At 52.0% G+C, this 12,354-nt stretch overlaps 3 protein-coding genes across 3 annotated transcripts; all 3 read right to left on the reverse strand.

Moving 5' to 3' along the window:
• Positions 1–1,345: 1,345 nt before the first annotated feature.
• Positions 1,346–2,764, reverse strand: TGAM01_v202600 (hypothetical protein; the record flags this gene model as incomplete). Its single annotated transcript, XM_018805044.1, has 1 exon — positions 1,346–2,764. One exon carries the CDS (start codon positions 2,762–2,764, stop codon positions 1,346–1,348), a length of 1,419 nt encoding a protein of 472 aa, XP_018661768.1.
• Positions 2,765–5,818: 3,054 nt separating this feature from the next.
• Positions 5,819–7,613, reverse strand: TGAM01_v202601 (hypothetical protein; the record flags this gene model as incomplete). The annotated part of the gene is made up of 2 exons (XM_018805045.2): positions 5,819–7,334; positions 7,447–7,613. The coding sequence occupies 2 exons, from the start codon at positions 7,611–7,613 to the stop codon at positions 5,819–5,821; spliced, it is 1,683 nt and encodes a 560-aa protein (XP_018661769.2).
• Positions 7,614–10,154: 2,541 nt separating this feature from the next.
• TGAM01_v202602 (ubiquitin-conjugating enzyme) lies at positions 10,155–11,163 on the reverse strand (the record flags this gene model as incomplete). Its single annotated transcript, XM_018805046.1, has 5 exons — positions 10,155–10,294; positions 10,370–10,553; positions 10,696–10,725; positions 10,836–10,881; positions 11,120–11,163. 5 exons carry the CDS (start codon positions 11,161–11,163, stop codon positions 10,155–10,157), a joined length of 444 nt encoding a protein of 147 aa, XP_018661770.1.
• Between the last annotated feature and the right edge of the window lie 1,191 nt (positions 11,164–12,354).

A 12,354-nucleotide genomic window follows, 5' to 3' on the forward strand; every position in this document is an offset into this window, starting at 1 on the left:
TCGGAATTACGATGGGCAATAGTGGCTCAGCAAGGTTATACTGTAATGCATAAAACAGCATCCATGTGAGACATGAAAACAAAAACAAACGATAAAAAAAGAAGCTGAAGAGTCACGATAAGAAAAGAAAGAGTCACAATAGCATTAGCAATACCTTCTCCATATTAGTCGAAAGAAAAAATAAAATAAAAACTGAATAGTGGCGTGGTTGGCTCCCACGAAATCTACTTAGCGTGTTCCGCAAATCGGAACCTGCTGAGGGAAAATACCCCATGGGAACTTGCCGAGAAACTTCCCTACCCATTAGAGGCAGTAGTAAGTCTTTGTCTTTGATTTGCCTTTATGCAAGCTTATCAATCCAATCAGTCGATGAGGGAGGGGATCTTGCAGCATTCATGGCTACTCATACTCCGTCAGCTCGGGTAAAAATTGAATCCTTCATCGGATAGATCTTGTTTAACCAGCACGTGTGCGACCAGCCGCAGAGATTTCTTACAATCTGAGCAAATTAACCACAAGGATTGTCAGTAAAAGAAGCTACAAAAAGGTTATCAATTCGTTCTTCTTCTCCATCGCCACATGCCTCGCATCAGCCACTAGTCTGCGTCCTTAATCTCATTAAGCTTCTTTACCTTAAAAAAAAAAGATTTTGCCTCTAAGGTCCAGCTCCAATCGGCTAAAGCACAGCCGGCATTTCTCCGCTGTAGCCCCTGGCAGATGGATGTAAGGAGCGTTTATACTGCAGACGCATGGCTGTGCGTTGTTACCTGTAGCGAGAAACATCATTGATGCATATTTTAATGGCAACGTCAGTTTACTATTTCCTGCAGCTCAAAAGACATCAGTATTAGCTCGCTAAAGAGTTGTCAGTATGATCTCGCGATAACGGCACAAACAAAGATTGGAAAAAGAAAAAAAAAATTGGTATGAATTGAAGCGGTCCATTATTAAAGATACATAAAAGTGGTTGCGCAGAACAGAGCCAAAACGCATCCGTCTGCTCTCCAAAACCTCCTGAATTTCATTCGTCACATCGAGTAGCATCTTCCAAATCTTCCAACGTCTGCCGTCTTCCCATTTGCATAGCCCCTCATCTATCGTTAAGCTTTCATACGTTCACATCAGTCCGAGAATCTGTTCCCCACGTCATGAGAATCACCAAGCCACCCTCGTACATTAAGCCTAGTTCGGACGGGTATGGACAGTATATACAAAAGACACATGCCTTGTATGCTCCCGCCGCGGCCGTAGATTAGCTCTTCCAAGGCTGTAGTCGCCCAGTCGTTGAATCGGCCCAGCTTTCTAGCCTCAAACTCGTCGTTGATACCCTCTCTTTTTATCTACTCTAATGGTACGTCTGCGTGGGCATTTCGTACACAGGCCCGCTCTGGTGGCCCATGACAGCGTTGCCATCGATTTCGGCGGCATTGGAGTCATGCCACTTGTTGGCGTTGAGGTTGTCATTGCCCAGCTCTGCTGCGTCAACATGAGCAGGAGCGAGCCGGGCCGAGGGGAACGAAACAGGGCTAACGGTGTTTGCATTTGTGGTGGCCGGGCTGGGAGTGTTGTAGGCTGAACCGTACGGCTCTGGCTTGGCGAATCCAGCACGTCCATCGCCCAAAGCGGTACCACGGTACCCCTCGGGAGCCTTGGCTGGGGTACGTCCCGGGGCAAGGAAAGCAGCAGCGGAAGCGGTGTGTGAAGACATGGGTTGCTGGTGACCACCACCTCCACCACCTCCACCACCGGCGCCGCCTATCGGGACCTCAGAAGCACCGACCAAATCGTCGTGATCAGGGCTAGGGCTGCGGTTGCGACGTCTGAGAAGTAGCAAGATGGCGGCTCCGATGAGAAGAAGGCCACCAACACCGACACCGACACCGATACCAGCCTTGGCGCCTGTAGACAGGCCAGAGCTGGCGGCGGCATGCGACCCATTGTTGTCCGGGGTGCCGGTGTTTGAGGTGACCGGGCCAGTTGTCGACTCCACGACGCCGGTGGTAACAACAGTGGAGGTGACGGTCAAGGTGCTGGTAGTGGTGATTGTGGTCTTGGCGTTGATTTGATCAGTCTCCGTGATGGTGTTGGTGATGGTAGTTTTGGATGTTGAGGTATCCTTGAGCGTCTTGGTAACGGTGTCGGTGACGGTGGTGTCGCTGCCGCCTCCATCAACAGTCACCGTCACGAAATCGGTGACGATATCACGCGGCTCCAGACCGCGCAGGGCCAGGTAGTGCTCGACATCCTCAGCGCTGGGGGCATCCGTAGGCTCGGCATCAGCGCCGGTCCTGGGCACAATCCATCGATCTCGCTTCTGGGCAGGGCCGGTGGCCGTGGGCGTCACAAAGACGGTGGTGGTGTCGAAGACCGTCTTGGTGGCTGTCTGCGCGTCGCTGCTGGTAACAGTGGTGGTCGTGAAAGCCGTGGACGTGACGACAACGGTGGTTGTCTGCGTGGTGGTCAGCGTCTTTGTGGTTGTTGACGTCTTGCCGCCCGCGGTGTTGGTGACGGTGTCGGTCTCGGTGACGGTCGTCGTGCTGCCGGCGGCGCTCGGCGAGGACGAGGAGCTGGAAGACGTCGGAGGGGGAGCAGCCGATGACGGCGTCGATGAGGTGGGCGGCGGCGTGGTCGACTCTGCGGATGATGATGATGATGATGGATCATCGGCTGGGGCGGATGAGCTGCTGCTGTCGGCTCGGATCACGACTTTTGCCTGGGCAGCCCCAAGCAGCGCGCCGAGAGCGAGCGCCAGCGGCAAGCGCATGGTGGATGGTAGAAAACAATACTCGGTCAAACTATGCGGAGCAGTAACGAGAGGCCATATAGATGGAAGCGGGCACACAATACAGAATTCCCAAGCCTGGAGGGGATGGGAAGAAAAAGAAAAAAATGTTGACGGCGATGTGCCAGGCGAGTGAAACAAGCGAGTGGAAGGGGTCGGTAGGGAAGGAAGTAGCAGGAGTCGACGATCAAAAGCCGGGCAAGAGGGCAAGAAAAGCCCAGCAGCGAGAAAAAGCGACCCGTTTGTTTGGAGCCCGTTTTTTGGCGCAACAATCGGTGGCGCACGCGGACTCCGGAGAAGCCACGCAGCGCCCCAGCTACTAGGGCAGCACCTGGGCAGGTACAGCGCCAAGTACCGATACCGCGTGCGTCTGCGCAGCCAGGCCGGGAGCCCGGGTACGCTCTACTGCCGGGTACTTGCAGCACCTCCACAGGCGCCCCATTCCAGTGACCTCAGGCAGTGAAAGCGAGCTCCAGGTTCCCGCTGCGGGTGCGCGCAGTCCGCTAAAACGACGTCCAGGGCCGCTAATGCACCAGAGACCACAGCATGCAGCGGCGCTGTTAAAGGAACAACAACGTTGCGTGTATGCAGTGGGCAGATCCAAGCACAAGCGCGCGCAGGTACCGCTACACGACATGACAGGCTCCCTCCCTCCGAGTGGCATTCGTGGCTGATGCAGAACAAAACAATCAAGCAGCCAGCAGCACCATCACTTGCAGCGACTCGCAGCAGCGGCGCCTTCAAAGATCCCGCGGGCTATTGGGTCTCTAGCACAGCTAGCTGCGGTACCAGTACCTCAGGAGAGTCAAAAGCACAAAGGGCCCTTGAGCCACGTTGAGTTTAGCCGCGAAAAAGTGGCAAAGCAGGGGGGGTCCTCATTTGAATACGAACCGCTGCCCAGAACGCAGACCACAAGCCAAAAAGAGAATGACCAAGTGACCTGCAAGTCAAAAAGAACTGAAGAGAGAGAAAAAAAAAAAAAGAAAAAAAGAGGGACCCCCCCTGAAACTGGCCGAGCCAGCAAAGACCTCCGTCGGCCTGTCACCTGCCAGTTCGATACGAATGTACCGGTACTCCGAGGCGGTGCCGGTGCTGTCGGAGCCTTCGCTGGCGATGCTACCTGGCCGGTCGTTTCAAGTCTTTTGGGTCTCGTCGAAGCGCACATTTTGGTTCCTTCCAATACCTACCTATCCGCTCGCTGAATCACCCATCCATTGCACAACTTGGCGTATCTGCCTCCGGCATCGTCATCGTTTCAAGTGACCGGGCCAGGCAGCCAGGGTCAAGTACACGCTACCGCGCCCAACCTGGTAATTGCCTGGGTCGGCAAGTAGTCGACACCCAGAATCGCCGGCACTTTGCTCAACATCGTAAGACTGACTGGCTGATCGCAGGCGAGGGTGCAGAGGCCCGGCCATGCGTCATGACGTGCAAAAAGACCGCACTAGCATCCAATGATGGCGACACTAGCAGCGACTGCATTTTTTGCTCGGTGGCATCGTTGGAGTTGTGCTGTAAAAGAATCGCCGTATATGGCCGTATCCCACGGCCGATCTTTGTGCTACTGTACGACGCCATATCGCAGGCACAGAGTGCTACAATCACGTAAATACGATGGTGCTCCCAACATGCAATACGAGCCAGGTTTCATCGCTTCCATTCCACCTTCCAATAGCGAGGCTTATCTTATGGCCCATACATAGCCTCCGCCACAGCCTTGTAACAATGAAAAGAACATCGACGAGCAAAAGGCTTCAAGCCACTTTCACTATGTTCTCTCTCACCACCAAAAGCGGCTGCTTACACACTTGCTTCTGTTCTGTTCTAGCCATGAGGCTAAATTAGGTAACTCATGCGAACGAGAAAAAGATCCGGTGTCTTTCTATTCTTGTTCTTCTCTTCATGCCCTTACCCATTACTGCTATACCTAAGAGTGCTAGTGCCATCCGTGGCTATCAACCAACATCATCCGCTGGAATGTCCAAACGGCCGCCGCTGCCCTGCTTCGGGCCACCCTCGTGGTGATCCTCTTCGGGCATGATATCAAATGACGAATAGCACGTGACGCTTACGGCGTTGCTTTGGACGTCTTCTGCTTCTGCTTCTGTCAGATAGACAACGGATTGCTTATCTTCCGTACGGCTGTGCCCGAGTCCTGTCATTTTGGTGTAATCCTAGTTTGGCCGAGAATAGCAATACATGGTAATCAGCGCCTATCACGGTCAATGCCCTTCAATAACAATGAAACGTTATCACGACGTGGCCACCTGCCTCATTGTGCTGCCATGGCTGGTGGCTGATTCCAAGCATGGGCCACTGTGTAAGCATCCTGATTTAATCTCCGCAGATCTTATACTGGATGCTGGCCATGAAATAAACAACCTGGCGAAAAAAAGCTAGATATACTTTGCTGACATCAGTGGATATACTTGTCATGCTACAAGCATACTAAATGAAAAAAGCTTATACCTGCCACGCTTCAGGCTCATTTAAATTGAAAAAGTTTATTTACTCAATCTTTTTCTGGAATTGCAAAATGTAGAGGATATGCACACTCGTATATAGTACATATAATATCGTCTCTCATCTAGCTTGGAATATTTAACAAAACACAGCACCTCCCATCTCTCTCACTCTTATATCGCTACCCTCCTCCTCCTCTTTGCCAGCTCTCCCCTCTAGCCGCTCGCCAACAGTTTACGTTGTATGCGTTGCGTCCAGCGCAAGAGCTTTTAGATGAAAAATTATTACGTTTATAGGTGAATGGGGGAATCGTTTCTCTATCCACCAACTGAGAGCAGAGGCTTTTGGTATCGTGAGAGGGAAAGAGGGAACCGACAAAGTGAAAAAAAAAACAAAAAACGAAGGGAAACTGAAAGGCACTACAACAGAAAAAGGCCAATTGAGATGTTGGCTTAGAAGTTTTCCTTGCCCCAGACGAATGAGAACCTGCATAGAAGCCGCGTTAGTAAACTGTGTCAATACAACATCTCCCTCACCACCACACGATTAATGTATGAAAGTCAAATATAAAACTTACTCAGGGTCCGTATACTTGTTGCAGTAAACATGCAACGAACTTCCCAATCCCTTGGGTCCACAGAAAAACACACCCGCCTCAGCAGGCGTGTGCAGCTTCCGGATTCCTCGGAAAATCATATCCCAGTTCGGACGGCCAAAGTTGGTGGGACTCCTCAGGCCCGTAATGGCATCCTTGTCGGCGTTTGCGTCGTTGATCATGATGTTTGTGGCATCGTCCGCCTTGATCTTGGCCGTCAGGTACGTGTGGATCTCGATGCGGTTGTCCACGTCCTGCGCCTCGACGGCCAGCAGCAGCGAGCGGAACCACTCAAACGACCCAAAGTCTCGGCAGATCCAGAAGAAGTAGACCTTGCGCAGGCGCGTCTTCTGCTGCGGGTAGTTCATGCGGTACCAGATGGACTTGAGGATGGAGGCAAAGGGCGTGACACCAATACCGGCTCCGACGAGGACCGCCACTTCGTACTTGAACACGTCCTCGGAGGCTGATCCGAAGGGGCCGTCGATGTAGACTCGGGGCAGGACGCGCTTCAGGGCCGGGTCGGTGTTTTCGTCGCCGGAAACGCCAACGACCTTACTCGCGCTGCCCTTCTTGTCCCACTCGCAGCCCAGAATGGTCGAGACCTCCTTGGTAAAGTCACCCACGCAACGCATGTGGATGGAGATGTAGTCCTCCTCGGGGGCACTCGTCAGGGTAAATGGGTGGTACTGCCAGAGAGACACGGCCGGGCAGCAGAAGAAGATGTACTGGCCGGCTCGCGTCTTGGTGTTCTCCTTCTTGATCTGGATCTCGCAGACGTTGCTGGGGTGCTGGATGACCTTTGAAATGTATGTCTTGTGGTGTCCGCGAATCTCGCGCGCAATTCTCTCCGCCAGGTAGATGAATCCTCCGTACATCCAGTACTGCCAAAACACACCAATGGCCGAGGGCCCAATGCTGGTGCAGAACGGCGCCACGTCAGGCTGAATCATGCAGAAGGCGCCGTGGATGGCCCAGAAGATGAAGAAGACGATGAACATGTGGTGGGTGTACCAGAATCGCTCGTAGTTGGCTCGTCGGGGCTTCTCGATCGAGGTGAAGACCATGCCCATGAGTGCAATCAGCATGATGTATCCAGTCCAGCCAGGGCCAGAGGCGAAGTTGGCAAGCAGCCAGCCATAGATTCCCAGGTTGTTCTTGATGGCCACCTGCGCAAAGTTGTTCCAGTGAGCAATGGTGTGAGCCCAGGAGAAGAACACAATCGACCAGGCCGTCGTGATGTGGAAGGTGATGTTTTTGTCGAATTGGATAACGCCGTTCAGGGGCGTCTGTCGGAGCAGCGAAATCAGGGTTCTGCAGACGGGGAAGAGAATGATGCCGACATCAACGTGGAGGACCAGCGCAGAGGCTCGGGCAATGACGAATGTGAAGCCAAAGATGCTTCGAGCTGTGGCCAAGCTGTCTTTGAGGCCGTAGTGGACGCAAGCAAAGGCGAAAATCAGGGCGTGGGCGAGAATGAAGACGAAAACGAACCTGCCTGTGATGTTAGTAAATGGGCTCCTTGCTTCTGCTACTTCCAGACTAGATCCTTTTCTTTCCCACGATCCCGTATCATATCCAAATTAGGGAAATACGATGCACGTACACTCTTCGGTAACCCTCGTTAATCATCCACCGATCGAATTTTTCCCGGTTCGTCAGCTCCTGCTGCTTCTCCTGTGTCATCTCTCCGGAGAGCAGCATCCGCGTCAGGGGCGTCCATCTGGACCGCTCCGTCTGCCGCTCATAGCTCTCATACTCTTCGTATCCCATTGTCGCTAGCGAAAACTTCGAAATGGTGTAATCAAAAAAATCCCTCTGTAGTATCCAAGTAGATTATTGACGCCCTTGTTTCTCCTTTAAATTGCCTCAAGCTAGAAGCGCCCAGCTGGCGCAGCGTAAATTATCGTTGATTCGGTATCGTTAGGTTCAGATCCCGCTGAACGAGCAGCAGCTGGTCGATAAGAGACAATAGAATAAATCAATGAGCGAAGAAGGCCGTAGCGAAGAGAAAAGAAAGATATTTCCCGAGATCTGCAGACGCCCCTAAATATCAGCATCCAGGAAGAAACAAAGCAGCAATTGGATCGTGGGAGAGGTCTTGCGGTTGAATCGCGACAACCCCTTATAAGTGCTGCAGAGAAGAACGTACGTACCAAAAGTTTGAACAATACAAACTCGACCTGCCTTGCGATCAACGCAACCCACGGGATATCCAACAAACGCAAAAAGGAATAATTAAAAATAAAGACGACGACGACGGAGCAACAAGAAAGGGAAGAAGGAAAGCAAGAAACAAGAGCTAGAGAAAAGAAAACCCGTCGGCTTGTGGGAGACGCCAACTGTTTCCTCCTCTCCAGGGGCGTCTTGTTTCCTGTCCCAGCGCCCAAAAACGGCACCAAGCGATTTCGCTAACACCGCTGGCCTGGTCCCCTGTTACAGACATCTAGGCTCTGGGCTCTGGGCTCTACTCACGCAACGACTGCCGGCGCATGGCATGGGTCCGCGTGGCCAATTAGCGTGCGGTGCGCCACGTCTCGAAACAGACCATTTGATGCCAAGGGCGCCTTTTTCGCCGTTTCGCTAGCCTGATGCCTACGCAAGTGCGTGTTATCTCTGGTTTCAATCCATGGTAATTGGGGCTTTTAGCATCAATAGCAGAGCAGTTGTTGTTTCCCTCCTGCGAGATCTCCCAGGACTACGGAGCTTTTTGCATGTTTGCGACGTTTAATCTACTAAACTGTTCACGGAACTTCTCTCGATCTCTTCAAGGACCACTTTCTGGCTCCATGCTTCTCAACTGTATTCGATGGATTCGATGGCTATGGAGCTGAGCTTCTCCCATATTAACACGGAGTTGCTAGACCAGGACCGAATTCTCCACTGCGCGCCCCAGGCAAGAAGTGAGAAAAAACGCTTGTAATTCGGTAGGAATGCAAAATCCTTCAGCCAGCAGCATCGATTATAAACACCTGAAAACTCACTGCAATTGTCTGCGAAAACGTCCAGCCCGGCAAGTCGGAGCGCTAATAATAAATGACCGGGTTTCACAACAAGTGGAAAATCATTCGATTTCTTCATCCTGCCGTTTTACATTTCCCGCCTTTGCTCTCCCCCTCTCCCCGGCTCTTATTTCCCACCCCGCACGCATTGATGAATTTCCATGCCTCTTCAAATCCCACAGGCTTTTTTGCCAGGGGGGGGTTAACAGGCCCCGCTGCGGAAAGGAGGCTGAGCGCGAGGCTTCATGAAACACACGATGCGACAAGAGGTGTGACGGCTCATGCTCTTGGCGCTTGCCGCTCGACCCGCGCAAGTGTTTTACCAACTCTTCTTTTCTTCTTTCTTCTTGAATGTTGTAACTCTGTTTTTATCGCTTTTTTTTTTCTTTACCATCACTAACAGAACCAATTTACGCTAATCATGGGTATCCCCGTGCAGTCCGTGGCTTGTACACCCGTATGAGATCGGATCTCTGCCGCTGTGGCTATTCCGGCGACTACTACGACTAGCACCCGTTCCTCCTTGTAGACTGTATATTAGTGCTGAAATCGTACATGTGCAATATTCCTTTCCGTCTTCTGATCTTGGCAACTCCATTCCAAGTAGGTAGTCATCTGCTTTGTTGGTCCGAGAATGAAGACTCAACACCAACATATCCACGCCTTTGTCCCCGTTGAAGGTGCTAATCGGCACAACACAACCCTCAACTATTTTCTACGTCAGTTGCACCTCCCAGGGCCGTAGAATACCTATAACAGATTATTTGATGGCTTCCAAGTCATCAGTAGAGTCAGTGCGGCCGAGGAGCATCCGTCACGCTGGGCCATTCGTTCTAAGTGGCAAAACCTTATACTACTGCGCCACAAGGCACATACATGTATGGATTCACATCTTTCATATCATCATTCACAACAGATCAGTCACAAGCAAAATCATCGTGAATTCCAGCCAAGTAAAACATTCTTAAGAGACGTAATTAAACAGATGCCTGTTTCTGGATGCAAATAACGCGGTATTGATGCAAACCCAAAGTTAACCAGCCGCACAAGCCCTTAGAATAGCGGATATATCTGTCTAGTCTGCCACCTGTCCGCCGGCCATGCGGCTCCCCTGACATCATTCACCCAGTGTGCTTGAAGGAATGATGGAATAGCAAAGAGAAAAGCTTGGTCTGTCCGCTCCCCACTGCCATCCCACTCGACCGGTTACAACGCAAAAGGGTCGCCAAACATGCCGCACCGTCATATCGTGATAGAGGACGTCAAACACCCAGCGCCATCAAACCCCCCAAAAGAAACCGTTTGATCTTGCCTAGACGGCGTACTTGCGGGTCCACTCCCGAGCGGTGGCCTCGTATCGGGGCCGGTCGGTCTTGTACACGTGTGCAATCTCGGGCACAAGCGGATCATCGGGGTTCGGGTCTGTGAGCATAGAGCAGATAGAAAGCAGAACTAGTGAGGCGTAATATGTCAGCCATTTGTTTTTCCAAAGCGAGTCTCTTCCGGGGAAGCAAAATAGAGGCCTACCTTTAGAAATCGTCAGAGCAGGGCTCCACTGGTCTCTCAGAATATCGAGACAGATGCTGCCGTTGCTGTTGATGTTGGGGTGGTAGATTCTGGTAGAGAAGTTGACTTTCGGAGGTTTGAAGGGGTAGTCCGTGGGGAACTGAATCTTCAGGAAGAAGACGCCTCCTGAGTATGGTGAATCACCCTGTGGTGGTCGTCAGTGCGTTGTCCTCCAAAAAGCCGCGGTTGATCGTAGATGAAGCGGTTTCATCGTATTGCAGGCCATAAGACCAAAGATGCATCCTGATGCTCAAAAAAGGGTGCTGCCCTTGAGGGTATTAACTTACGGGTCCCATAATAGTAGCTTGCCAGTGGAACTGTGAAGCATGTTAGACTTTGTTCATTCGCAACTCTTCCATCCCGCTGGCTGAACGGCAGCTAGCGGTGTTCGATGGATTTGTAAGAGGTAGAGATGGATCCAACTTACGAGATCTTCGCCGACAGGGCCGGCAGAGCAGGAGGATGGCGGGTCGCTAGTCGGTCAAAAATGTCAGTACACACAGCTTCTGGGCTTAAAATATCGTGCCGCTTCGTGCCAGACACGCCAAAGTCGAGCATCCGGTCGACCTCGTGGTTTGTGAGACCCCCGCTCAGCTCAGCCCCACCTCACACGACGACTTGGGCCTCAAAAACGACGACACTTCCTGATGAAAGCATCCGGCGAGAGCACGAAGAGACAAGGGCAGGGGGGCGGGATAGAGGGAGATTTACGTGCCGAGGTCCTTAAGCTCCTTGTTGATGCGCTTCAAGGCCATTGTGATGAGAATATGTGGTATCTAAGGGGGTGGTGGGAGATCGATCTCGGATCGAGGCTGGTGGCAGACTGGCGTCAGTATTTGCGTCGATGCAGCCCGGACGGGTCGGGTCACCGTCTGGTGGAGAAGCAGCACTCACGAGAGGAAAAGAATCAAAAGATCCCAGGCGGACGATGAAGACGATGCAAGGCGACCGTCTGCGCGTCCAAGAAACGAGATGAAGATTTTATGTGATGGTGGTTGCGCAGTCCCTGAAGGCGGTTCTGTGCAGATCCAGGAGAGTTTGTATGTCGAAGTGGAGGGGTTGGAAGGGAAGAGAAGAGAAAGGCAGTAAATCGCTGTAGGCGGTAGGAGTCTTAGCGGTACGTAGTCAGAAAAAAAAGAGCGGGCTGCACGGCCAGCGGTGGCTGAACTACGGTACATGCATGTACTACGCCAACCGCCTGCAGTAAAAAGTCCAGTCGGTTTATTAATTAATTTTTTTTTTTTTTTTCCTTTTCCTTCCAAGGTCCAGCTGAAGTCCAAGGCTATTGGGCCAAAAGGTGGCTGGACACCGCCACTGCTGCACCGCCTTTGGGCCGTGACCCGGACACTAACAGACGTGCAGCGGATCTGCGCGCAAGTCGTGATAGCGGCGAATGGACTGACACATTACGGCCCAAGGGTGACATGTTGCCATGTCTTTCTCTCGTCTTCGGCGATCGCCTGGGCCGACAAATGGCGGTGCTGAGCGCATGGACAAGTGAAGACAGCCGTAGCATCACTCATTACTGGTGTACACCTGTTACTTACATGGTTCTCGGGATTCACGCACCGTGATGTCCCATATGTAAGGATGACCAATGATGGCCTAAATTCGGCGCCAGGACTCATGATTGGAGATTAAGCCGCTGATGAATGATGGCTTGTATCAAGCCCGTTTCGATTGATTAGGTACTCGACGATGCCACCAGCGCCAAGTCGTGATGACTACCTTGGATCCTAATTTGGCAGTATGTGCTAGCAGATCTGTAATACAACTGCTGCACTTTCAACTCGCCAATACGTGGATAGAAGTAGACTTGTAGATGTGTAGTAGCATTCTGTATGGAGCACCATCTCGTAGCGCAGTGCCGTCACCTAAAAGCGTCTGGAAGCCGTCGATTCAGTGGCATGCTACGGATCTCTCATCGCAGCCCATGGTGGGGTTTT

This window comes from Trichoderma gamsii, assembly GCF_001481775.2.
Source record: "Trichoderma gamsii strain T6085 chromosome Unknown Scaffold_6.2, whole genome shotgun sequence".
NCBI lineage: Eukaryota > Fungi > Ascomycota > Sordariomycetes > Hypocreales > Hypocreaceae > Trichoderma > Trichoderma gamsii.